General features: G+C 41.6%; 3 protein-coding genes across 8 annotated transcripts in view; 1 reads left to right on the forward strand and 2 right to left on the reverse strand.

The window, feature by feature from the left end:
• The window catches only part of LOC138959074 (sperm-tail PG-rich repeat-containing protein 2-like), a 99,028-nt gene extending 85,340 nt beyond the window's left edge, over positions 1–13,688 (reverse strand). The window contains exons 1-5 of the mRNA XM_070330421.1: positions 13,618–13,688; positions 13,077–13,241; positions 12,345–12,466; positions 10,909–11,046; positions 4,308–4,472 (exon numbers count right to left, since the gene is read on the reverse strand). Coding sequence (XP_070186522.1) covers positions 4,308–4,472; positions 10,909–11,046; positions 12,345–12,466; positions 13,077–13,188 — 537 coding nt within the window. The 5' untranslated portion in view covers positions 13,189–13,241; positions 13,618–13,688. The remainder of the gene's footprint in view (positions 1–4,307; positions 4,473–10,908; positions 11,047–12,344; positions 12,467–13,076; positions 13,242–13,617) is intronic.
• The window catches only part of LOC138955311 (netrin receptor UNC5C-like), a 508,460-nt gene extending 492,308 nt beyond the window's left edge, over positions 1–16,152 (reverse strand). For 5 of the 6 annotated variants that reach the window (XM_070326961.1, XM_070326954.1, XM_070326950.1 and 2 more), the window contains exon 1: positions 16,027–16,151. The gene's annotated coding sequence lies outside the window, so the exon portion shown is untranslated. Of the gene's footprint in view, positions 1–16,026 lie in introns of all 6 variants that reach the window. The other variant, XM_070326944.1, reaches the window with a different exon arrangement.
• The window catches only part of LOC138955462 (short-chain dehydrogenase/reductase family 42E member 1-like), a 221,172-nt gene continuing 208,091 nt past the window's right edge, over positions 13,847–26,927 (forward strand). The window contains exons 1-3 of the mRNA XM_070327070.1: positions 13,847–13,953; positions 15,003–15,192; positions 21,815–21,910. Of these exons, the coding sequence (XP_070183171.1) occupies positions 15,007–15,192; positions 21,815–21,910 (282 nt within the window). The 5' untranslated portion in view covers positions 13,847–13,953; positions 15,003–15,006. The remainder of the gene's footprint in view (positions 13,954–15,002; positions 15,193–21,814; positions 21,911–26,927) is intronic.

Consider the following 26,927-nt stretch of genomic DNA (forward strand, 5'->3'; position numbering starts at 1 on the left):
AGAGAGAGAGAGAGAGAGAGAGAGAGAGAGAGAGAGAGAGAGAGAGAGAGAGAGAGAATTGGTGCGAAAGTAACTCGATATGCGAAGGTATTCTTTCTGCGTTTGAGATTTTCAACAACAACAAATATTTTCCTTCAAGAAAACTGACTCAAAGCTATCACAAGTTGCTTTCAAACGGAATGTACGCTGATAGCGATGTCAATATACAAATGAGTGGGCAAAAGGATACGCAAACCAAGAAGCACACACACACACGGAAAGAAAAAGAAATAGAAAATGAAAAGGGCGACACGAGTTTCACAAACTCGTTATTTAATGGAGTGTGACTTTCTCCATTAAATCCACATGAGGTGATCTTTTTTGGAGAAGCCCACTCCAAACCTGCCCCGCACTACCTTCTCTTCCATATCCACACCACCTGCCCCGCACTACCTTCTCTTCCATATCCACACCACCTGCCCCGCACTACCTTCTCTTCCATATCCACACCACCTGCCCCAGACCTAACCCTCCTCACCTCTCCCCTGCCCTCTTCAACGAAAAAAGAAGAAGAAAAAATGCTCCCAAAAGTCTCCACCACCTTCCCTTTCGCTTCTCCCATCACCAAGCCTGTGAATAAGCATCATATCAACTGAGCAGTGAAACAAGTATAGTTTTTGTGAGGCAGATTTGCAGTCAACTTGCTACCAATACGAGTGAGAGTCTTCCGCTGCTTTCGTGCGTGTGCATGTCGAACCTTCACTGTCAATATTCACTGATGTTTTGAAAGTAGAAAAACCTTTCACCTAGAGCGAGCTATGTTTATGTCTCTGTCTGTCTGTATATGTCTTTCTCTCACTTTGTCTGTTTGTCTGGGTCTCTCTCTTTTTCTCGCACACATACACACACGCTGACACATACGCTGAAACACACACATGCTGACACACACACACACGCTCCTACACGCTCACACACACACACACACACACACATTTGCCATAGCTCACGTGACAACAAGCGACCGCAAAGTTCGAAATTTAATGTTATCGCCGATACCTCGAAAAGGCCCCCCCCCCCCCCCCTTCCCTTTGCATTTCACACCCTTCCCCTGTTACCATATCCTCCACCTCATACCACCACCAACCCCTTCTACTTATGCCGAGTTTTTGCCGCAGAATTTCCCATGGCCAAAGTTGGAAACTTCTCTTTGAATTTGTTCCATCTTCTGTCTTGATTACTGCCTGCTCCCCTGGAGTTGCCTGTCAGAGCGAACTGATGCAAAATGTCGCGCGTTATGAATTTGCCGAGCGGTGGTCGGGCCTGGCACCATACTGGAAGAAAGCTGAGAGAGAGAGAGGGGGAGAGAGAGAGAAAGAGAGAGAGAGAGAAAGAGAGAGAGAGAGAGAGAGAGAGAGAGAAAGAGAGAGGGGGGAGGAATTCTGGGGAGAAAAAGAATCTGATAGTGGTGGCGGAAAAGAAATTGGATTCTAAACACAAGTGTACATTTTGAGGACTGATGGTGTGTGAGTATATACAGAGAAGGGGGTGTTGGGGGAGGATAGAACCGGTTGTGTATGCCTTGTCGCGCGGCGTTTCTTGGTTTCTTTCGTGCGCGCACGCGTGTGTGTGTGTGTGTGTGTGTGTGTGTGTGATTGTGCGTGTGTATGTGTGTGTGTGTGTTCGTACGCATACGAATGTAACTATGTTGTTTCAATTGAAATGGGAATTTTCTTGTTATTCACTGTTGAGCATGCTGCTAAAGCAAACAACAACAAACAAACAAAAAGCATACAAAACTATGCAGAAGACTATCAAAGCAACCCTTATTCGACTGAACCTTAGCTTGAAAAAATGGATGCATATGCATACTACAGAATAATCGTCTCCGCAAAGTGAGTTTTTCATTCATGAATATAAAAACAAATTACCTCCGCAGCAATTAGGTTATTAAAATAAATTTAAGGGTTAATACAAATCTGAATTCCTTACAAAAATCTTCCCGAAAATCACACACAGAGCTAAACTAAATCTGCATATGCTGAAAGCAATCTTTGGATACAATGCAACCCCTGTGGTGGCACTATTAGAAGAATTCAAGGCTGCCACTGTTTTATCGGTCTGTCCCCTGCTGGCACGACGCCAAGTGACACAGCCCCAGCTTTTCAGCGTAATTGGTACCAACATTTTATCACCTCTGCCTGCACACAAAAAGCTAATTTCTAACACCCCTGGACACACGACGAGAGGGTTGAGGACCGGATTCGCTGGGCCTATGTACACGATTTGTCGGTCATTTTACGAGTTTATCGTAGGATTCCTGGGGCTGCTCACGCAGGCGTGAAAATGTCTCGCCCGGTGCTTGTCGTCAGCTAAAGGGGGACTAGTTGTAGCCTAGGGTTGTGGTGGACTGGGGTTGCTGTAACTGTTATCGCCGACCTTAAACTAGGGGACCTGCCTACGTTAAATCTCCACTGCAACTTTTAACATTGAGTCTTTCCAACTTTCTGTGCACTGCTTACAAAGGAATTAAAATTAAATGTAGTGACTGCCGCGAGAGAAAACTCGCACTGGAAGATAATCTGCTCAACAACATCATCATCAAAAGTAAATATGGACAACTCCGTTTTTATTCAGAGAGAGAGAGAGAGAGAGAGAGAGAGAGAGAGAGAGAGAGAGAGAGAGAGAGAGAGAGAGTCTTTATTCCTGGTATGTTGGTGCTAAAAAGATGCTCTTCTATGCGATGGCTTAAAACCGTGGTCCCCAGAAATTGGCGTCAACACTCCCAACAAGAGTCTTTTCATCCTCAGGCCTGAACCAGACCAGTACTACGCAGTTTCTTTCCCCACCATCTGTGAGGATGAACGTGAGTGCTAGTTTCCTTTCGTTTTTGTTCTATTTTGACCTCATCTTTTCGCCACCACTACCTTGTATCTTCTCTTCCTTTTGCTTTTTTTTCTCTCACAAATAATATATCATTACAGTTGCAGATTTTTTTGCGGGTGGCTCTGGCACATCTTGGACGCATGCACTATTAACAGAATAAACCATCTGCGCGATGACAGTCATGCGATCACGTTTCATAATCTTTGTCTTTTATCTTTTTGTCCAAGTTCCTCCTCTCCACACCCCGCCTTCCTGGCCCGACTCTCCATTAGTTGTTTTTGTTTCCATCTGGCTCCCTTTTCTGATTTGCCCCTCCAACCCCCATTGTTGTTTCCGTCTCAGTCTCTACACCATCTCCTCAGTTCCTTGCTCTCACTTCGCTGTGATTTGTTCATTCTGTCGCTTTCTGTTGTTCTCTCTACCACTCCCCCAACCCCGTTCATTTCAACCACGGATGTCATCCAATACTCCCTCAATACTATTGACTGGCACACAAGCGCACGTTCAATGAAAATTTGATAACTCGTTGTATGGATGGCCGGTGTGAAATCGCATTTAGAGGGTTTAAACCCAATAAGAGGGGTGAGTGGAAAATCCCGCGCACCCATTATGAAATGAGTATCTCTTTCCTTCTCCATAGGGTTGAGGGCCGAAGGGCTGATTTATGGACAAACACACTGAGTCCACTGACGTTGTATGTTATCAAACACAGCTCGAGGTTACATGAGCGTGAATAATTGCGCATCATAAAAACGCCTTCATCTCGGAATACACAATGATTTTCAAAAGGTTTGTTGTTGTTTCTATTTGTTTTACGGAGGGAGGTGCTCAGGGTTTTGTCATATTTATAATATGTTGCTAATGTGGTGCTTAATTTGTTCTTATATTTTATCCAGGGACTTGAAATCAATTAGGGTTCAAGAAAAGAAAGACAGAACATGGAAACTAAAAACAGAGTGAATATAGCTGAGAAACCTACACTTTTAACTCCAACTACCTCACAAACTCCAACTACCTCAATAAACTCTGTATATAATAAAGTTCAGTCAGCCAGTCAATACTAAAGAGAGCTGATCAGAAACGAATAATGGATTACTAGAAATCAGAAGTCACACAATAAATCAACACATAGAAATAAGTGGTTGCTAAAACCCTTACACGTCAAACAAATCATCATAATAAGAATAAGTGGTTACTAGAAAAAATAAGTCACCATACAAACCATTCCATAAAAATAAGTGATTACTGGAAACTAAACTTAGCCAACAAGTTACTGCAACAAATTTCTGACCCCAATTCCCTTTCATTCCCGTGTCATTTCATTCCAACTTTGTATGCCATTTAAGGTCACACACAAATTTGTTTAAAGAATAACTGGTTTGTAGAAACCATAAGTCACACAAAAAATCATGTCAAAGCAACATTTTGCCCACATTGCAACTCACCATTGCGGGGTTGTAGAAAGCAGGTCCAATGCTGTTGTCTTTCTTGGGAGCGTTCTGTTTCTTGAGGCTACCGTCATCGCGCTCCTCGTACCCGTAAGCCTGGCCCTGGGACGGGATGGAAGGGGCTTCTGGCTTCCTGCGGAACTTAATCCTGCTCGTCATCAGCTGTTGGACACAGGATAAAGGTGAACAATGAAAGGTGTGGTTATAAATAGGGATTTCATTATAGAAATTTCCGAAGTTTGACCGGAAAATATCTCAAAATACCAGAAGTGAAATCGGCAATAGGTCAGACATACCGCTTGAAATTTAGTTTAAAGCCTCACTCCGCCTCAGATGAGGTTTACAGAACGATGGCATCTTTCAAGAAATAAGCAATTCTAACCTTATGGAACACACTTGCACTAGCATTTAACAGCATTAAATGACACAGTTCGTTTGAATGGCTATTTAGCATGCATAAACCACACACCAATTCTCGTGGTTTACTCAACCCCAGAGCTATCGTGGACCCGTGTGACCCACTTTCCCTTTTTCACATACGTGATGAATTAAGTCGTCAGATTGTGGTTTCAATGCGACTCGCTGTATCTGCAATAGCGGTTATTGTGTACCTCTGAATCTAAAATGCAACAAACGACTGCATGTGGCACGAACTGAGCGGTGGCGGTTGACCGTTCAAAGAAACTGGCGATATGCAGAAAAATCGTCTGCTTGGGCAAACACGACCTTGCATGAACTGCTTCTGGGCTCCCTTTTTTCAAACTTAAAAAAATTCGAATTGTACTGATCTTGTCTTGATGAAAAAAAAATCATTTTATGATTTAAGAATGTTTGTCTCACATGCTGTCAATTTATCATTTAGATTTTAAAAGTTAGTACTAGCGCCAAATCGAGGCTTCGGATTTGTTTTATAGTACATCCTTTTCTAACTGCACAAAATAAATTGTTTGAAAATGTCTCACTCTCAACGGAAAGCAGCCAGGATGCTCCTGAGCGGTAAGTGTTCAAATGGAAGTATGTTTGTACTGTGACTTGTGAGTGAATGTGCTGAATGATAAGTTTGCTTGTTGACTGGTTGTTTTTAAACCTTCTAGAGGATCATATGTATCTGGTTGTTGTTTATAAAATATTAACTATTAGTAAGCCTATTAATGCCTGTATTGTATGAAGCATTGAATTCTATGTTTTAATGTGTATTGGGTTTAAAAGTCCTAATGTAGTATTATATAGAGATTACACAATGTTCTATTTATAACTCACGTTGGGAATCCCGAGAGACTTTCTTTGGATCGGCACTTACATGGTACAAAGAAGGAAAACTCACGTGATACCCAAAGCGATTTTGGTTGGACGAGAAATTTCGACGAGCAACCGCTGCATCGTCTGCTCAACGTGATGGAAGCAATTGAACGGGACGGTGTGTTTTCCTCTACGTTATAACAAAAACCTCACGTTACATCCAAATTAGCGATGGCGTTAACATGCTGTGTTATTTGTTGCAGTAATGGGAGTAACCGACTTAAAAAATGGTGGTCGGAAGATTGCAAAATTCATTACGTGCCTCGACGGTCGTTAGTGTGTGGTTGCGCCGAACCACCATTCAGGTGGGCATTTGTTATCGCCTGTGTGTCGTGTTTTGACAAACTTTTAGTACGACTGATGTGAGCCGAATTTATTGGGGAAAGTTCAATGAATGCAAAAAGGTATGCCAAATAGTAGTGTGTCATGTTTCCTTTGCGTTGGGTTATGGTGAAGTACACAGCGGTTATCTGTTTGCGAGTTGCCTGGAACACGGTTTTTGGCTCACGTAAGTGTAGCCTATGCGATCGTAACTTTGTCTGTCTGTGCGTGCGTGCGTATGTGCGTGCGTGCGTGCGTGTGTATGTCTGTGGTAGAAACTCTAACATTTGAAGACGTCACATTACATTGACGTCACATTATGACGTAAGAGGGTTAGACGTCACGCGAAGGAAGTACTGAAAGTCTCGGTCATTATTATTTTGAGCGGGCCGAGACTAGTTGGCAGTCGTGTCCCTGTAAGTAGGCTACATGCAGATAGATCTAGTGTCTCGCTTTCTTGCACAGTTTCACCTATGCTCTTTCTGTGTGTGTGTGTGTGTGTGTGTGTGTGTGTGTGTGTGTGTGTGTGTGTGTGTGTGTGTGTGTGTGTGTGTGTGTGTGTGTACATGCAGACAGACAGATCTAGATCTAGTGTCTCGCTTTCTTGCACAGTTTCACCTATGCTCTTTCTGTGTGTGTGTGTGTGTGTGTGTGTGTGTGTGTGTGTGTGTGTGTGTGTGTGTGTGTATGTGTGACGGAGTGATTGAGTTTGTGTTACTGTTTGTCGATTTCTTACGTGAGCCTTGATGGCTTCGCCTCTTGTTTAATAACATCTCTCGATCTTCACATATTTTGTCATGTGAATAAGAACAGAACAAGTTCGTCAAACATATTTCTTATTTTATCTGCATTGAATGTAAGGAATTTACAACGTCCTTCTTGTTAATTGTTTATTCATAAAGACTACTTGTACTGAAGAAAATATTTCCCCCTTTCAACGCGTGGAGTAGTGCGCCGGAGTAGTGTCCCTTGCGTAGAGACGTGGGCGAATAACACGATCTGCGCATGTGGTGAAATCAACCGGAAAAGGAAAAAGACATAAACATGCCGAAAAACGATATGCGCATCACCCGGAAAAGGAAATAGGTCGAATCTGCTCGCGATAAAAGAAGTGCGCATGTGCGAGATCTAAAATGGCCGCGGAACTGTTAACTGGTGTATTGTTGTTTCCAAGCCAAGCGTTTGAAGATTCGTGCGCAGCTAAAATTAGACGTACAGTGAATTTTGACTAGTTTTCACCATGAGTGCGCATGCTCAGAAATACACAATGTTTTAGCTCTTCAAAGCACATGCGCAGATATTTACACAATGGTTTTCTGGGTTTTTCCACAGCTTTACACCACCTTTTACCTTGTATGGAAATGAAAAAAGACGCGTTTGACCATATAAGGAACATAAATTGCAGGCAAAGAGTGTACTAAAATACAGTATGCCTGTTGTTAGTTGTTTAATTTGTTGCCCCACAGTCTGTGTTACATCTTCGTTCTGTTTTAGATCTGTACGCTTTTATGTGAGTTCTGTTTTATTGATAGACTTTTTATGTGTAACTATGTGTCTATTACTTATCTTACGTGGTTTTATCATCTTTTTAAAAACAATTTTTCTAGATTATCTTATATAACTATAAGTGGTCGTTGTCTATGAATTGTTTTTAATGCTTGTATGTTATTTCTTACGAGAAAACTTTTTATATGTAAAATGTTAAACTTTAATGTCTAATGTAAAGCGCCATAAGACTGCCATTTGGCGGTGAACAGCGCTATAAAAGAATGTTTTATTATTATTACTGTCTGTAAAAGCTCGGGAGGCTCAGGGATCAGAAACAGATGGTTTATGGGAGGCTGAGTGTGGCTTTAACTGATCTTTTTCCTTATAAATATGTATTATACAATCACTGTGTTTTGATTATGTTTGACAGATTAGGGTAACAGAATGACAAGTTCCTTTGAGAGCGAAAATTCTTAAAAAATAACTACATATTCGGCTTTGATTGTAGCTAGCACAATCACTGGCTATAAACCGTGATGTAATCATTTGTTGTGCCAGAATGTGATTATCCAGCGCGGTTTCATCACTTGGTGACACAGGCTCAGAGCTTGCAACTGCTTGTAGTAAAACAAAGTTTATATCTACGACTTCTATCATTTCACTTGCAATAGCGAACCCTGTGCTTCTGGTGAATAATATGGAATAATGACAGAAGTATGACAGGGATCGCGTTTACGCACGATTTTTGCGTATTTGACGCATTTTAAAAGTCGCTGACGCGTTTTTTTCGCCGCGCCGCGTAAGCCATACGCAAAAATATTGTAACTTTTTCTTGTCTTCAGGCAGCGCTTTTGCTCTGACTTAATAATCACCCGATCCTGAAACTGACTATAGGGCTCGAGAAGTGACGACACACATGAAATCTGCGCGTCAAAACTAAAGTCCGTTTCTTTTTGCATCGAAGTATCGCAAACGAACGTAACGAGGGTATTACCAGATAATGTCTTGTCGGATAATGAAACAGACATTAGCTGCTCTCCCATCTCGCGCTTCCAAAAGGCAGAAAGTGTGTCTAGTCGTATTAGAGCGGGAAACAAATTCGCAAGGCCCGAAGGTTGGAGACAGCAGGGGTGTTATTCGACAGGCGTGCGCGGAGTTCGACAGGAAAACTCGCCGTATTTAGGTAAGGAGTGTCTTTAAGTCTTTCGTGCGTGTTTTGTTTGTGTCTGTACTTGTTTTCGTAGTACGCAAAAATATTGGTCCGTGACGCATTTTTTTCGTTTCGTTGCGTATGACTTACGCGTTTTTTAAAAAGCTAGCGCGATCCCTGGTATGAATTTGGTGACAATATGGTGAACATGATGGTGAGCCTTGGTGAGCACACCCTGAAGTGATGAAACAATTTATTATTTCAAAAACAACTTGTGAATAGAGGATTATTCATGTAGGAAAGGTATTAGAGTTACGAAAGAGAGGTGGGAATGTTGACAGAATGGCAACTTATAGTGAAAAAAGTAAACATAGAGTGACATTATTCTTTGTTCAATCTAACAGGACAGTCACATTCATAGTGGGATAATGTGAGACTTTATACTGCATTTTTGCAGCAATATAGGTACAGTGACGTGTAAGATAATTCTTCCAACAGTCTAACAGTATCCATGAACAGCAGTGTCAATGTTCCTTTTAACTTTTTAAAATGCATGAAATGACGGGAACAATGGCCTAGAGGATAAGATGCCGGCCTCCCGTGAGGAAGGTTGAGAGTTCACATCCCGGCCTCCCATGAGGAAGGTTGAGAGTTCACATCCCGGCCTCCCATGAGGAAGGTTGAGAGTTCACATCCCGGCCTCCCATGAGGAAGGTTGAGAGTTCACATCCCGGCCTCCCATGAGGAAGGTTGAGAGTTCACATCCCGGCCACGCTCGGGGGGTTAAGGGTGGAACAGATTCTGTAATCCATTTTAAAGTTAGGTGGTTTAAAGAAACACGAAAATACAAAGCAACATCCCCTAAAATAGGCGTCTGGCTGCTTAAAGCAGGGTAAATACGATCATACGCATAAAAGCACACTCATACAAAAACACAGCGTACATGAGAGTTGCAGCCCATGAATGCAAAAGAAGAAGAATTGCATGAAATCGACCAGTAACTGAAAACGTGACAACAGAGAAACTTCAAAACTCGATTGATGTGCATGTATGAAGCAAACCATCTGGGGAAAAATGACCACAGGACCATAAAGATGTTCATTCTGCCAGTGTGTGCAGTCTTGAGAAAAGCTAGTGTAAAACCATGGTGAAAATGGTGACATTGTGTGACATTCTGTCATTCTCTTTGTGTGTGAAAGAACGCTGACAGTTGTCATTGAATGGTAAATATAGTGGGAATGGTGCACTTGAAAGAACAGTTAGGAAACTTGCGATAACACGGGAATTACGTAATGACAAAGTGAGAAAATAAAGTAACCATTCTGTCAGTGTTGGGTTGAAAAAGAACGTTGACAGTTGTAACGTCAAAGTAAATATGATGATATGGTGAGAATGGTAACCATTGAAGCGTTGTATAAAAGAATAGCGCAAAGCTTGTGAGATGATTAGGAGTAATTGTGTTAGAGAGAGAGAGAGAGAGAGAGAGAGAGAGAGAGAGAGAGAGAGAGAGAGAGAGAGAGAGCCAGACAGACAGACAGTCAGACAAACAGACAGACAAAGACAGACACAGATAAACCGACAGATAAACCGACAGACAATGACAGACAGACAGAAACACACAGACACAGACAGGCACAGACAGAGCTAGAGAGATAGATTGAGAGAGTTAATTTTTAATCCAGTGTGCAAGCTAGGATTCAAAGGACAAAGTAAACTGTTGCATATCCCAGCATACTGATCCAAACAACCATCAGAGCGAAACTAAACTAAGCTCTTGGCTGATCTCAACCTCAACTTCTGAGATATAATTGTGGACCATCAACCACCAAAAGTTTTAAAAAACGGAGAAAGGGAAGCAACCCTGTTTTTCCCATCTCTTCAATCGACCAGCTAGCTGGTAGGGAAGGCTTTTGCATTCCAGCAGCATTGGCTTTTGCCCTGAATCCAAACCGACTTCTTGCCTATTTGTTCGGTTGATTAGCTAGTGATTTTTTCTGTTGTCTGTATGTTTTTGATTTCCAGTTTCATGTGTTTGAGTATATATGTGTGTTTTCCCCTGCACTCTCTTTTATTTTCTAGAGCAATCATTTATAGGTCTCCTTGCATATAAAATGATGTATTTGTCCATACAAACAATGACACTCATTCGCACAGAGCCAGACAGACTGACACACATGCATGCACACAACAACAGAGAGAGAGAGAGAGAGAGAGAGAGAGAGAGAGAGAGAGAGAGAGAGAGAGAGAGAGAGAGACTGACAAAGACAGAGAAAACAACAGACTTACAGATTGACAGAAAGACTGCCAAGGTAAGCAGATAAGTATTCAATTTGTAATCACCTTTCCACTTCCTAAATCAACGGACTTGATTTTGAGGCTCATACCCTCCTTGGTGTGCACATTGTAAGCACCAGGGCCAGGTGTCTCGGTCTCCATTGGCTTGAATCTCTTCTCCTTTGTAGCGAGTGTACTTCCACCCTGCAGTAAAAATGACAAAACTATGATATGAACTGTCAGATGCATTTCACACATCAACTAGTAAAAGAGAATTATGTAAAATGAAAGACCTTTGCTCTTTAAAGATTTGCAAAGGACTCAAATTAGGCATGCAAATTATTTAAAATGTAGGCAAAATGTTTTGCGATAGCTTTAAACATTAACAGCAATAACATCAGAAACAATTTCAACAATAAAAAAAAATCTTTTGTTTAAAGTTACTATGCTTGACACTTCATCATGCACCGAACTCCAAGGACTATAAGTCATACATCAGGCATCTATCCATTTGAAATTATACCAAGTTTCATTGACCTTCTGGAAAGGGGTCAAAAGTTGCAATTTTTGTTTCACATTAATTTTCCTCATTGTACAGGTAGGACAGAATGGTCCTCGATCAGGCTCACATCAGGTCCTGCACTTGAACTTATTACATCAAAAGCGTACATGGAAGTCTACTAGTCTCGGGGAGAAGAAGGATTCTTTCTATCTTGGGTACTTTACATCAAGACATTGTGTTTGATTACGTAAAAAAATTTAAAAGATGGTATGTTGGTCCATTTTGGCATATCGCACACAGCCTTCATCCCCAGAATGTGATCACAAGAAATGTCAGATAAATTTTGGTGGGAGATGCAAACTGACAAACCGCAAAAAATGTTGTTTAGCTGGCAGCACTAAAGGTGTGAGAAGTCAACTGTTTGTATGGGGCGATTTATATAGCGCTTGACGTTCTCTAAGCGCTTTACATATTAATTTCTGCCGTGTGAGATGGAATTTTTTACTCAATATATCACGCATTCACATCGGCCAGTAAATCTCAAGCCAATTAAGGCGAATATTTACTTTTCACGGCCTATTATTCCAAGTCACACGGGTATTTGGTGGACATTTGTATCTATGCCTATACAATTTTGCCAGGAAAGACCCTTTTGTCCATTGTGGGATCTTTAACGTGCACACCCCAATGTAGTGTACACGAAGGGACCTCGGTTTTTCGTCTCATCCAAAAGACTAGCACTTGAACCCACCACCTAGGTTAGGAAAGGGGGGAGAAAATTGCTAATGCCCTGACCCAGGGTCGAACTCGCAACCTCTCGCTTCCGAGGCAAGTGCGTTTACCACTCGGCCACCCACTGTGAGATAGTTGTGTCAAGCTTTCGACTGCTTATATCGTAATATCCTTTTACTCTGTATATATCCCATGAGAACTAAATGAAGTCCAGGTTAGTCAAACTGAGCAGAATATGGATGTTACCAAGTCATGTCTTTTTACTGACCTTGACATATTGCTGAGCAGCCAATGGGTCATAATGACCTGGGCCTGGGGCAGCCACCACTTGGTCACTGACATTCAGAAATGTCTCACGGCTTGTCATAGACAGGAAAGGAGCATAGCCATCTGGAAAAAAACAGTAAATAAAAAAATGTACTGTAGATGTGTGTGTGTGTGTGTGTGTTGTGTGTGTGGGTTTGTGTGTATGTGTATCTGTGTGTGTGTCTAAGTTTGTAGTGTGTTGCATAATGTATGCATGCCTATGTGCATGTATCATGTGTATTTGTATACATGTGTACACACATGTGTCTAGTGTGTGTGTACATGAACATATGTGTGAGTGTGTGTGAGCGACTGTGTGTGTGTGTGTGTGCATGTGCTTGTGTGTGCTTGCATGTGCGTGTGTGTCTGTGTCTGTGTGTGTGCAAGAAACGAGAGAGAGAGAGAGAAAGAGAGACAGTAAAAGATATGACTGACACACACACACACACACACACACACACACACACACACACACACACACTTGAGAAGAAAACCTTGTAACATGAAAGTAACAACAACAACAACAACAACAACAACAACAACAACAACAACAACAACAACAACAACAACATACAAAGAAAACAAACAGAAAAAAGAAGAAGAAATAAAAGCAAGAGAGCATACATTTGTTGTAATATACACAAAGAAAATAATCACACAGCCTCATAATAAAAGATGACTGTCATTTACAAACCTGATTTGAGGTGAGCTTTGCTGGTTGCATCCGCATCATAGGAACCAGGGCCAACATTAGCTGATGTTGACCCAACCTTTGGGTCAAAGGTGCGCTGCGCTCGATCATACATTGTGTTTCTCTACTGATTCTTGCTCACCAGAAACAGTTTCTGTTTCACTGCCCCTGGAGAAAGAATCACACTGGATCATCATCATCATCATCATCATCATCATCGTCATCATCACTTTTTTTAATTTGTGATGCACATATATATATATACAAGAACAGGAATATAAAATAGTGATGATGTAAACTGCTGTCAATTGATCGAAAGTCATGCTTACGAGTAAGCATAATTTTATATAGAAATGTGAGCAAAACAAATACCGACTGAGTCGAGGTAAAATCAAGCAACAAATCCGAAGACATTCCTCGTAAAACATTACGGGAATGAACAATCAATGCTCTACAATATACAATTTTGATTTGATCTATGTTTAACATGCACCCTTGGCTAGGCGCTTCGACTACAAGCGACAAATGTGTGTAAGTTTCTCACCTTTACGAGCGTAGCAATTCCGCCATAGTTGACCTGTTGTCATGGAGCAAGATGGCGGCTATCGCCAGTCGAAGGAATGTCGGAAATATTCATATTGATCGCGACTCATGATGCTTGTGGAAAGCTATATAATGCTGTAGTTCCACATATTGCTCTAAGCTTAACAAATAATCAACAAATATTTTTCTTATGAAACTACTGAACCAGTTGTTGTGTTTACAGTATAACGACTGCCGGAAAACAAAGAACCAAAACATCACGAGGAGGGTCCATCGTACTTCGAAAGCCGATTTAAACGACGATTTGTATCCAAAACAAGAATTTTGAGACCCAGCGGTCGGTGATAAACGTTTTTATTATACTTCTTGTACTATGTCATAGTCTTTTCTAAACACTGAGAAGTGCAGTTTGGGTAGATACATGATAGAATGTTGCGTAATAGTTGTAACTGCGAAGCGTCGTCTGCTCCGGTAGCAGACGTACACACGAGTTTTTGCGTGTTCACCGTTGCATTTTAGTTGAAAGAATGATTGTGTGTTAGATCAGATTTTATTTGTCAGCTTTTTCTGAGGGTACACGTGCAGAGTTAACGGAAACGAGCTAAAAATGGCGCTCGAGCAGCTTAGCTGTAAGTAAGAATTACGAATTGGCACGCCTGCTAGTGCTAGCTACAGCAGCAGTAAACCACAGCACACCGGGGCGGGCAGGAGGGTGTAATCAGACTATCGGCTGCAGTGTGTTTATGCTAGTGATTCAGTGTGCCTGGAGTACTCACCAAGAAAGAAATAGCAAAGTGGTAAATATTGGTCCAACATTTTACATAGTTCAAAATCACAGATGTAGAAAAGTGTGTGCACACTCATTTTCATTTTTATTTTCATTATTTTTTTTATCCCATCGCTGTGGAAAGCGTGCGGCACAGAGCCACGCAACCCAGATGTGTGCATGTTTAAAGATGTAATCAGCCACCTGCACTTATGGCAGAATGTCAGAGATCTATTACGTGCCACAGTGGTGGCTAGGGAGTGGGACATGTATACTGTCTACGAGTCTGTACATTAATTATACCTGTGTCTCGCAGCTTGGCAAGTCCAGTGCGATAACAACTGAGCTACCAAACAGAGAGGCACAGATGAACACACAAACACACTCGCACTCACACAGACTAGCGAGTACACACACATAAATGCACACACATGCACTTCCACACACTGACACGCATGTATGCACAAACACAGTATGTGTTCCTACAGATACATAAACATACAAAGAAATCCATACATTAGGGCCTTGCGGGAGCACAACCAGCTTCTTCAATCATTGAACTGACGGAAAATATATTTTCTAAATTTCATTTTGGTTTACAATGGACTTTTCTCATTCAGCACTATGCCTGTGACCACAAGGAGAGCTCAAGCCCAGACAGGGGGATGTGAGACACATGTCATTACAGGGGGAGGGGGTTTCCCAGGCTTCTCCTTGGGCAAAAATCTGTCAGCAAGCGGTCACAAAGTGCGACTGCTGGACATCAAGGAACCAGTGTGGACCATGCAGGAGGGAATGACATTTTTTCAGGTGCAGTTTTAATTAATTACTTTCAATACTGAAATAAAGGCTAGAGCTAGCGAGCACGAAAACATTCTTCATTAAAAGGGCAGGTTTTGAACACTGTCAGGCTCAAGTTCAAGAGAATATGTTGGCTTTAGAACTTGTGTTTGCCTTTTTTTCAGAACTGGTCACCTGCCTTGAATCTTACAGCATTTGTTAACCCCTTCCTATTCTTGCAGTATTTTGATGATGTTAAAATAAATTTTACCCTGATTGAAAGAAACTCAAAGTTTGGAGAAAGAAGGGCATTGAATTTGAGGAAGAGCAATTTGTTTCAAAAAGGGTGAAAGAATTATCTTATCATAATTTATTTCTTTGTAGTTTTGTTGGCGTCAATCCATATGTTGCGGGTGTTATAGCTGAACCTCAGTCTTTTTTTCTAAAATGTTAGCCTGGCCAATCAGTGCGGACCTTTTATTACCTGTTCTTTTTTGTGAGCATTAGATAATCTTTTCTGCAAACAACATCCATACAGTGCAAGAAAAAATTCCAATTGCTGCAAAGTCATTGCATTTTTTTCAAGAGATGAATCTGATATTCATACAGAGTTCACTTTGAAAGCAATGCAAAAAGTAGAAATCTATAATAGATTAGAATAAGCACACAAAAAAGACTGCCAGCGCAGCCAAGAAATTGATTTTTCATCATCATCAGTGCGAACATTTAAGCTTTTCTTTGTATCATAGGTATTTTGATTAAATTCAAAACTTGTGTATAAAACAATTGCTAAATATTGTTATTGGAAATAGTGTCTAATTATGTTTTGTTTTTTATTGCATTAGCAAAAATCGAATGTCTTACCTGCCTCCATGCAAACACCCATTGTGAAAAAGCAAGATGAGATTGAGAATCAGTTTCTAAGTAAGTACCCTTACGGTCCATGGCGATGCTGTATTCGATAGGTACCCATCCCCTGAAACATACAAGAAAATTGAACATGTTACTGCATTGTAGATTCAAACCTCAATCAACCTAGTTGACCTAAAAACAGAAAAAAATAATTAAATTAAGACAACCAATTGATGAATAAATAGATAAGCAAATGAACAAACAAAATATTCAATCTGCATGTTATTATTGCAGACATGCAACCATTTCAAGTGTTTGTTAGGAGGAAGTGGCTCATATATATATATATATAAAGGTTGTTTTTTCTCTCAAAGAAAGTACCTGCTGAACAGTGAAGAGGATTCTAGATTGTGGTATGTGCCCCTTTAAAAAACAAAAAGTCAGCAGAAGTGTCTAATTAACTGAGAAGACAAAGTTCTTCTCTTGGGTCACTTTCACTGTCTGGTAAACAGCTTCCCGTTGTGTGCTGTAGTTTGCTTTGTTGGTCAAAGGGAGAGAATCCAGTAATGAAGGTAACTTGAGCGGGAGGAGAGGGAGGAACTTGAACTAACCGGGGAGAAGGATTCACAGAAAAGGGAGTCGACTACATTAAGAAATAGTATTTGAATGCATGGGCCTATATATATTGTTGTGCTATGGTTTGGGAATGATTCTCAGGCATACATACATTTGGTGATGTCAATGCCAGAAAGAATACGGCCTTTGTTTTCCCTTTTTCCCTTTTTTCTTTAACAATTGGGTGTTTGCATTTGTGTGCCTCAAAACTTTTCTTCGTGTGTTTCCGAATCAATGTACACGTGCAGATTAAAGCTATTATAGCAGCAGAAATTTGAGTAAGGAAGTACATGCATTAGCAAATAAAAAAAACTGATCAGTGTATGAACTGTTAACTTTCTCCACCTCTACTCTCTCTCTCTCTCTCTCTCTCTCTCTCTCTCTCTCTCTCTCTCTCTCTCTCTCTCTCTCTCTCTCTCTCTCTCTCTCTCTCTCTCTCTCTCTCTCTCTCTCTCTCTCTCTCTCTCTCTCTCTCTCTCTCTCTCTTACTTTCTCTGGCTCCAAGTTTATCCTTTCTTTAAATCAATGTCTGAGAACGGAGGTAAAGGGTGGAGGGGGGCGGGGGGCAGGAACAGAGAGTACTTTGGGTGAGGTAGACAGGGCGGGCATACATAGAGGTGAGCTGAAAGAGGAGTAAGTCAGAGGTGGGGGAAAAATGTGAACTGCATTCAGAGTCAAAGGGGATCAATTTGCCACATGATGTTGAGTGGAGCTGACAACCCCTCTGTTTTTTCTTCCCGTAATTGCTCCAGTTTTAAAAGTCCTCAATCAGCCCTGAAATTACAGCCTGACTTTTTTGCTTTACTGCTAGCAAATTCCTCTTGGCAGGAAGATAGCTCCCTTGGATGTTCAAACAAGCTTCATTAAATGGAAATTCCACAAGGAGCTGCTACAGGTGAAACTGGTTGAAACACATCAGTCTGGCGGATTATATCAGGGTGCTATTTGTCAGGAGTGATGCGAGATGCTCCCAAATTTTCTGGCATTGATTTCTTTTGTGTGGGTTTAGTTGTGAAGTGTCTGCTTTGTGTGTACACAGACAAACAAACATACAAACTGCATTGTATTGCAACAAATAGTCACCTGAGAGGTATGTCTGGCATTAGGGACTGGATTACCATCTCTCTTTCTCTCTCTCTCTATCTTAGTGTTGTTTTTCTTTTATTTCTTCTTATTTCCTTATTTCTCTTTGCTAGTGGTTCAGATAGGTGTGATTTTTTTTGTATTTACGGGTTTACTCAGTAATTGACTAAATGTTTTCAGGCATACTGGGAATTCAGTGAGAGAGAGGTGTGTGTGTGTGTGCGTGTGTGTGTGTGTGTGTGTGTGTGTGTGCGTGTGTGTGTGTGTGCATGTGTGTGTGTGTGTGCGTGCGCACACGCGTGCGTGTGTGTGTTTTAGCAAACGAAACATTTGCATCATTTTGGAGGGGTGAAAGCTGCGCCGATTATTCTAGCATTTGTGTTATTTGTTTCCAGAAGAGTGTTAATGAGGTATGGCATCCTCTGAGTATCTGTTGATTAAACTAGAAACCTAGCACGGCTTGTTCCAACGTATTTTTGAACATATGAAATAAGTGAACCTTTTCTGTGGCGAATTCTCTAACGAGCTTCGCAGACAGAATTTTAAACCAGCCGAATTTTTGAAGAAAAAGAATTTGCGTTTTAACTCTTGCATGACGACTCCCACTCGTTGAAAGCATTTGACAGGCTCTGCATAGGTATTCTCTTTTGCCTCTGAATTGAAAATTGTATTCATCACACTGAAACGTGTATGCTTGGATAAACACGGAACCAAATCTAGAGACACGTACTCCAAATGGTCTAGCCGTTTGCCCATACATTTTGGGGACCACAACCACCCATCCAACCCGCTCATGATTTGCAAGGGCGAATGGATTGACGATCCCTATTCCCAACACAAACTGGCACTGACAGACACACACACACACACACACACACACACACACACACTGACACACAAACAAACACACACACACACACACACACACACACACACACTCACTTGTCCATGCCTCCTCGCTCTCCACCTGAGTCTTTTCAGAAAACTCTGTCTCAAGGTATACAACACCGTTTGATGAATAATCTTACAAGGAGAAACACCGATAAATACTTAGATGCTGTTCTTTTTCAAACGACAAAGTTTAAGCATTTTATTTGTTTGTTTGGAAAATTGATTACATGGTTTTCATTTAAAGCGATGTGCAAGTTCAAGATGAGTCAAGTTTGCTATCTGAGAAAGGGCGGTAGGAACTAAGATTCTTTTCCTTAGACAATCAGCTCCCCGTATCCCAATGATTACAAGAACGTTTACATTACAGAACGTTTTAAACTCGACATATTTTTCTACAACAAAGACCTTTACAGAGCGTAGCACTTTCTCTTTTTAGTGTTTTGGATGTCAACATATCAGTGCCTCGCCCGTTTTGAAACGGCTCGTTCTCTCACACCCACCTTGACAGAGTTATGCTTCTGTGAACAAGTAGTGACATGTGTGGTCTGTTTTCACTACAGCTGCCCGCAGACCTTGTGAAACACACAACTGCTACATGTGGTTGGAAATTGACAAAACCTGTCACGCCTGCCTCTCATGATAAGAACCCAGGCAGTCATTCCGACCGAAAAAGCGTCAGGAAATGAATGACGTGAGAACTTTGTATTTTTCCGTGGACAGGTGCTGGAATTTCAGGCACCAACCCCACTGTTTTCCGGACCTCTTTTCCGTGGACCCCCCCCCCCCCCCCCCCTCTTTCTGAAACAACTCCCTCAAGATCGACACACCCTTCCTCCATTCAGTCGCTCAACTGATGGGCCTTCTCTCTCAGCTTTCTCAGCTGCTGCCTCGGTCTCCATGAGCCATTGTCTCAATCTCTAAGTTGACCCTACTTAAGCATCTCAGCAGTCTTGCGTGTCATTATTTTAACGTGGAACTCACAAGCTTCAGACTAGAGGGATTAGGCTAGTTGTAGCTTATAGTATTACACAGGTCATTTGATCGATTCATCAAAAAGTAAGTCCGTCATTTTCAGAATGGATGGATCAGCTTACGCCACTTTATACCATGTGATGCCACTAAATCCAGGATACCAGAAATTCAGCGGGTCTATTTAGGCCGATTCCCAACTAGAATGATCGGTCATTTTAAATTTTAATGCGTCTATGCGTTTTTTCACCTCCGCCCAGCTGCGGGCAAGGGTAGGAACTGCTATTGTTATGGGGTGACAACGACCGTGGCCAAACTTGCATCCTGTGAGCGAAATGCTGTCGTCCACATGTTCTGCAGGTGACACTGAGACCCAAACCACAGACACACAGACGTTACTGGTAAGCTAACTACAGTAGTGTTTTCCCAACCTTGCAGCAATGAAGCGCTCCTCCCGCCATTACCAGTCCCGGAATGTTTCTGCCGGCTGCGGAATTCATAAAGTTTGATTGGAACCGCGCGTCCTCAAAGCGCCTTGATTATTTTTGCAGAGAGAATGTGATAACTTCTTCGGTTGACGTGGAAAGAAGTGACGACCTTCACTGTGGTGATGACAAACACTACCTTTGACGATTTGTCCTGGGAACAGGTTCATCCAGATGTGGATTCACCCCTACCGACAAGGGAACTATTAGAATTTCGGCCTTTTTGTTCAATGTACGTATACACGCACAGCTGAGAGTTTCATCCTGCATGGGTGCAACTCTGCCGGCTACACGCCGGCAGCCGGTTTTTGGTTTCATCGGCTGCCGATGTTTTTGTTCCAGGAGAGGTTTTTTTTGGCATTTTAAATAGTAAAAAAGCTGGACCCCAACTTCTGCCGGTTTTTGGAATTTTCCAGGTTGCACCCATGATCCTGACAGTTAGCGTAATACCCTAGCACGGCAACAACTTAGCTGACTGGGGACCACCACTAACGTTGCACATGTTGGTTGTCAGACCCCGGGGGTACCATCATAATGTCTACCAGCATTGCCGCCACGGAGCGAAACTGGTTAAACATTCCCACTGATGTGTCTTTGCCGTTTTCATAACGACAGTTGCAGAGACACACACTGCCTTCAAAAAACAAGTCAATTTTTAAAGCAGAGACCTCTTAGCTGCTGCCTTATTTTCAATCGATACACCTTGCGTGCTGCTAATCGTTTCTCTTCTCAGCTTCTTTCGTGAAAATGAAGTCAAAGGGTTGTAGTTTCAATCGGATTTTGAACGATGTCTGTTTTTACCCTAGGTTGGCACGAATGATTTTCGTGCTATATCAATGAAAAGTTGCCCCCAAGTCTTTTAAAGCTGTTTTCAAAATATAAACACGTAAATCGTTACTTGGTTTGGAAAGAAAAATGAGGCGGACCAAAATAAAAGGCACGACAAAAACTTTATTTGCTGGGGAAAACAAAGTAACATACAATAATGTAAAATTAAAGAAAAAGTTACCCCAATATTAAAATAGTTTTGAAAGAAACCCTGGATTGCGATACGTCACCCCCAGCCCCCAGGAAAAAAAGGGGAGAAAGAAAGACAAAAAACACAAAAGTGTTTGATCGATATTATGTGCCTCCGAATCGCGAGTAGAGTGAGGCAAGTTGTGCTTTCTGCACATATTTATCAAAAAATAGTCAGGAAATGCTCATCAAAACAAAAGTATTATTTTATTGCGCGGACTTCTCCTCCGTACATTTTGTGCAAAACTTTTTGTAGTTCGACACAGCGATGTCGGCAAAGAGTACTCGACAGCCGTCGCGATATAACCTTCGTGGTTGAAAACGACGTTAAACACCAAATAAAGAAAGAAAGTACGAGTCGACAGTCAGCGGCCTCGACCCTTCTTTGCAAGTTAGACCGAGATTCTCTATAGGTTTTCACTCATCAACGCATGCATACATGTTACGGAGGTGAACCTGTACTTAACGCGCACATATGTCAGAGTCCATAATGACTCTTCCTTGAAAGCGTAGGACAGTTATCGAAGTTCCGTAATAAACATCTATTCGTGGGTTAGACCCTCAAACACGTTGTCAACTGCGCACGCTAGTATTGCTAGTTACTGTTTTGTGCATGTGTACGGTCACATCCAAGTTGCCATGTGAGTTCAAGCGCATTTAGGTACTGATATCGTTTCTCTTAATAATATCACAAAATACATTGTTATGCTATTCAATCTTGGCCTGTTTTATGTTTGCAGTGTGACATCACAAAGTACGATGACGTCAGAAAGGCTGTAAAGGGCGCTGACGTAGTCTTCCACATGGCGTCTTACGGAATGTCCGGCCGAGAACAGGTGAGTGAGTAACAACAGATCACACCACTCAGCCGTGGCAAAACGTGCGACTGCAATAATTAAAAAAATCAATGCTAATTCTGTGGTACATTTGACCGTCCGTTAACTTCTGAATATGACACCTCCCCTCCACCCCCCTCCCTATCCAACCATTCCGGCAATTCTCATCATTTTGCGTTTACTCGAAGACGAGCCGTATTATATGTTAAGCGTCATCAATTTCCGATGTATGTTTTTCTCACTCTTGTAATGCTCTCATCAGCGCCATGTTGTTCTACTTCAACCCACCTGACTCGATTTGTTTTTCAAGTTCAACGTCCTGCAAAAAATGACGCATCGGTGGTAGCTACAGCCAGACAGGCGTGCGATAGATAGGTACAGCTCTACTACACCTGCAGCGAGCGAAACGAATCATACAAGCGCCCTCTGTGAATGGTCAGCTCCCGCACTGCAGCAATTGAGGGGCTAATTTGTTTGTGAGGCCGCCGAATCCCCTCGCTCTCAGCCAGGCCTGGTGCACTTACAGCCACAGAATCAACAAACCTGCTCGTGCTGAGCTGTTGCGGTTTGGGAAAACGGCAGAGAAAAAAGGAACTTGCCGTCACGGTTCGGAAGAGAGAGAGAGAGAGAGAGAGAGAGAGAGAGAGAGAGAGAGAGAGAGAGAGAGAGAGAGAGAGAGAGAGAGAGAGCATGGGCAATATTAAGGGAGATCAATTAATATGAGTGCTGACTTGGTAATACGTAGTAATGAACTGGTACATGTATCAATATGGGGCATATTTGAGTAGAGAGAGAGAAAGAGAGAGAGAGAGAGAGAGAGAGAGAGAGAGAGAGAGAGAGAGAGAGAGAGAGAGAGAGAGAGAGATCAAATCAAATCAAATCAAATCAAATTTTATTTTACGAGGGTTGTGGCATAAGCAATATAAACGAGCTTCTTTTCAACCAGCCCTCGCCCAGAGAGGGACTATTCTAATGTTGAATACATATATATATATATATATATATATATATATATATATATACATACGTAAAACAATTACAAAAGATAAGCAAGGCAGAGAAACTATTCACATGACTATATACACGTTGTAGGCTATACATACATTCTTGCGTTATGAAACACTAATGCTTTATGGACAGAGAGAGAGAGAGAGAGAGAGAGAGAGAGAGAGAGAGCGCACGTGAAACCGTGTGTGAGAAGTTGTACAAAAAGTGTCAGTGATGGAGTGTAAAGGTCTGTATTCCGGGGTGAGGTTGTTAGTGGACCAAAGTCTTTGAAAGTATTTTCGACAAATGTAATTTCTCGACCTCACTCAATCAATTACCCTCCTTCATCCTCCTCGCTTCTCCTCGAACCCGAAAGAATCTTGGTGAGCCAGAAAAATATTGTTTTCATATCACTAGTTTCTTCGTCTTTGGTATCTAAGGCTCTTTATAACATACGCTGCCCAGAGAGAAGCCCCTTTTCTTACAATCTGTCCTTGGGACGAACACACACACACACACACACACACACACACACACACACACACACACACACACACACACACACACACATATATATATATATATACACACACACACGTACGTACACAGACACATACAAACACACACACACACACACACACACACACACACTCACTCACACACGCACTCACACTCACACACGCACTAACAAACCAACACTATCAATTTAGACTAAACCAGAAACACAAAAGAAGGAGAGCCTGAGGCAGAAAGTTGGGGAGGTGCGGAGTGGAAATGGAGTCTGACAGAGAAAGTACATTTAATGTTAGGCTGCGGCACAATAACTTGAGAGCATTGTTGCTACGAACGCACTTACTCTGACATTTTTTGCCTCTTCATAACTCGTAATAAACATCAGATTTCCTTTTCCAGCGAGGACGTTACCAAGGCAACTCCAAGCAAGGCGAAACAGGAGAGAAAAAATGAATCATAAAACATTTACAGCAGACACTCACCAAAGGGCCATTGCACTCCAAATTGTCATCCTCACCCTGCATGTAACACATATATGATAGAAGCAGTTTGCTCTAGCTGGGCTTCTCGTCAGCCATATGTGGAAGTGAATTGCTTCCTAACGTCGGCACGTCAGTTGCATGTAAAGCAAGCGATAGCCATTTAGAACATCCCTCTGTCACACGCAATCTTGACATTATTTTTTTTATTCTTCCTGACCTTGTAGAAAGCTCAAGCACGTTTGTTATGCAAGAACTGCGTGTTTTTGAGCACAATCAATAATGTTGCAAAATGTAGGCTCTTATCTCTGATCTTTCGCTCGCAGCGCGGGAAGCCAAGGCGAGAAAAGGAAAATCGAAATGTGCATTTGCTACTTTTTTTAAAACTTTTTTTGAAAACTTTTTTTTTTAACATTATAAGGACAATATATTTTTCTGCAATTGATGCTGTAGGTAATGCGCCCTCAGGGATAATAAAATAATATTACGGTTTCTGTTCTATACGGAATACTGCTGTTTCTTATGCAGAAGCACAATTTCTGTATAATTGTAGAACGTTGCTCACACACACACACACACACACACACACGCACACATACACACGCACTTACGCACGCACACACTTACACACACACACACACACACACACACACACACACACACACACACACACACACACGCGCGCGCATACGCGCGCGCATATTATTAATTTTCAGAGTTTGTTTTTAATCCGAATATAATATATTTATAGTATAGCTATTCTGATGGACACGTGGGGGAATTCGGGGGCTGTGATTGGATGGTCTCTTCCGATCATCAAAGCATAATGCTACGGAAGTCGGCCATTTTTGCCAATATCCAAAAGCATATTGTCAATAACAAAGACGCATGGTTCCGGTTTACCCATCTGTACCACACGATGTTTCACTGATCGACAACAATACACTGACAACTTGAAATTCTTCTCGGGAATGTTTTTCAGCTTTACAAATGTCGATAGCAAACCCTTTTCTGCTAACTTCCCGATGAAACAGGACTAAACCAATTATTTTCTGTCCCTAAACACCACAAAATGCCCAAAGTTGAAAGATGTCGTACAAACAGGGGAGTAAAACGGAACAGCCGTTTGTGTGTGCCTGTGTGAGCTGAGTTGCCGACTGAAACAAACTTTCGCATTCGGCTTTTCTTATCTCGTAACTCCACACTAAATACCCCACTTCCCCTCTGAAGTATTGATGTACGACCCATTGCACTAACATTCATGTAGTCGTTTATAACTGAGGTTGAAAAATTCGCTTCATGACGAGACATGTATAAATGCCATTCACCCAAACTGAAAACTTCGCTGCGTCTGCTTGCGTTGTACGGATTAGCTGTTCTCTTCTCCTCCCCTTGTTGCATCCTAGTTCTTCAGTTGTTTCTAGTTTTCCGTTTGTTTGTTTGTTTGTTTGTTTGTTTGCTTAACGCCCAGCCGACCACGAAGGGCCATATCAGGGCGGTGCTGCTTTGACATATAACGTGCGCCACACACAAGACAGAAGTCGCAGCACAGGCTTCATGTCTCACCCAGTCACATTACTCTGACACCGGACCAACCAGTCCTAGCACTATAACCCCATAATGCCAGACGCCAGGCGGAGCAGCCACTAGATTGCCAATTTTAAAGTCTTAGGTATGACCCGGCCGGGGTTCGAACCCACGACCTCCCGATCACGGGGCGGACGCCTTACCACTAGGCCAACCGTGCCGGTTAGTTTTCCGTTGATGTTGTGTTTTGGTTTTCTTCATAAGTAGTCTTGTTCAAAATTAAAAGAAACTCAAACTTCTTTTTGTTGTATACGAATGAACTAACAAGTCGCGTAAGGCGAAAATACAATATTTAGTCAAGTAGCTGTCGAACTCACAGAATGAAACTGAACGCAATGCAACGCAGCAAGACCGTATACTCGTAGTCCACCGCTCACGGCATAGGCAGTGAAATTGACAAGAAGAGCGGGGTAGTAGTTGCGCTAAGAAGGATAGCACGCTTTTCTGTACCTCTCTTTGTTTTAACTTTCTGAGCGTGTTTTTAATCCAAACATATCATATCTATATGTTTTTGGAATCAGGAACCGACAAGGAATAAGATGAAAGTGTTTTTAAATTGATTTCGAAAAAAAAAATTGGATAATAATTTTTATATATTTAATTTTCAGAGCTTGTTTTTAATCCGAATATAACATATTTATATGTTTTTGGAATCAGCAAATGATGGAGAATAAGATAAACGTAAATTTGGATCGTTTTATAAATTTTTATTTTTTTTTACAATTTTCAGATTTTTAATGACCAAAGTCATTAATTAATTTTTAAGCCACCAAGCTGAAATGCAATACCGAAGTCCGGGCTTCGTCGAAGATTACTTGACCAAAATTTCAACCAATTTGGTTGAAAAATGAGGGCGTGACAGTGCCGCCTCAACTTTCACGAAAAGCCGGATATGACGTCATCAAAGACATTTATCAAAAAAATGAAAAAAACGTTCGGGGATTTCATACCCAGGAACTCTCATGTCAAATTTCATAAAGATCGGTCCAGTAGTTTAGTCTGAATCGCTCTACACACACACACACACACACACACACACACACACAGACACACAGACACACAGACACACGCACATACACCACGACCCTCGTTTCGATTCCCCCTCGATGTTAAAATATTTAGTCAAAACTTGACTAAATATAATAAAAAGCTGTTTAACTGCTGTGTTGTCAAATCGAGTTTTTTTCCAAAGTCAGTGTGGCGCCTGCGCAAAACTAATGCGCATAAGAAACGGCGTCTGCTATCAAAACCTGAGATCAACGCATCGACGCAAAAACTGTCATTTTGTAAGTTTGGAACAACAAATCAAGGTCAGAACATATATAATCGCTATTGTATTTTTAGCGTAGCAATAGGGTCCGATATTTAGACTCGAACAAGTATAATGCCGACGAGTCGATCGGACCCTATTTCTACGCTGAAAACACAATAGCTGTTAATGTTTTTGGAAT

This window comes from Littorina saxatilis, linkage group LG2 (assembly GCF_037325665.1).
Source record: "Littorina saxatilis isolate snail1 linkage group LG2, US_GU_Lsax_2.0, whole genome shotgun sequence".
In the NCBI taxonomy this organism is placed as follows: domain Eukaryota; kingdom Metazoa; phylum Mollusca; class Gastropoda; order Littorinimorpha; family Littorinidae; genus Littorina; species Littorina saxatilis.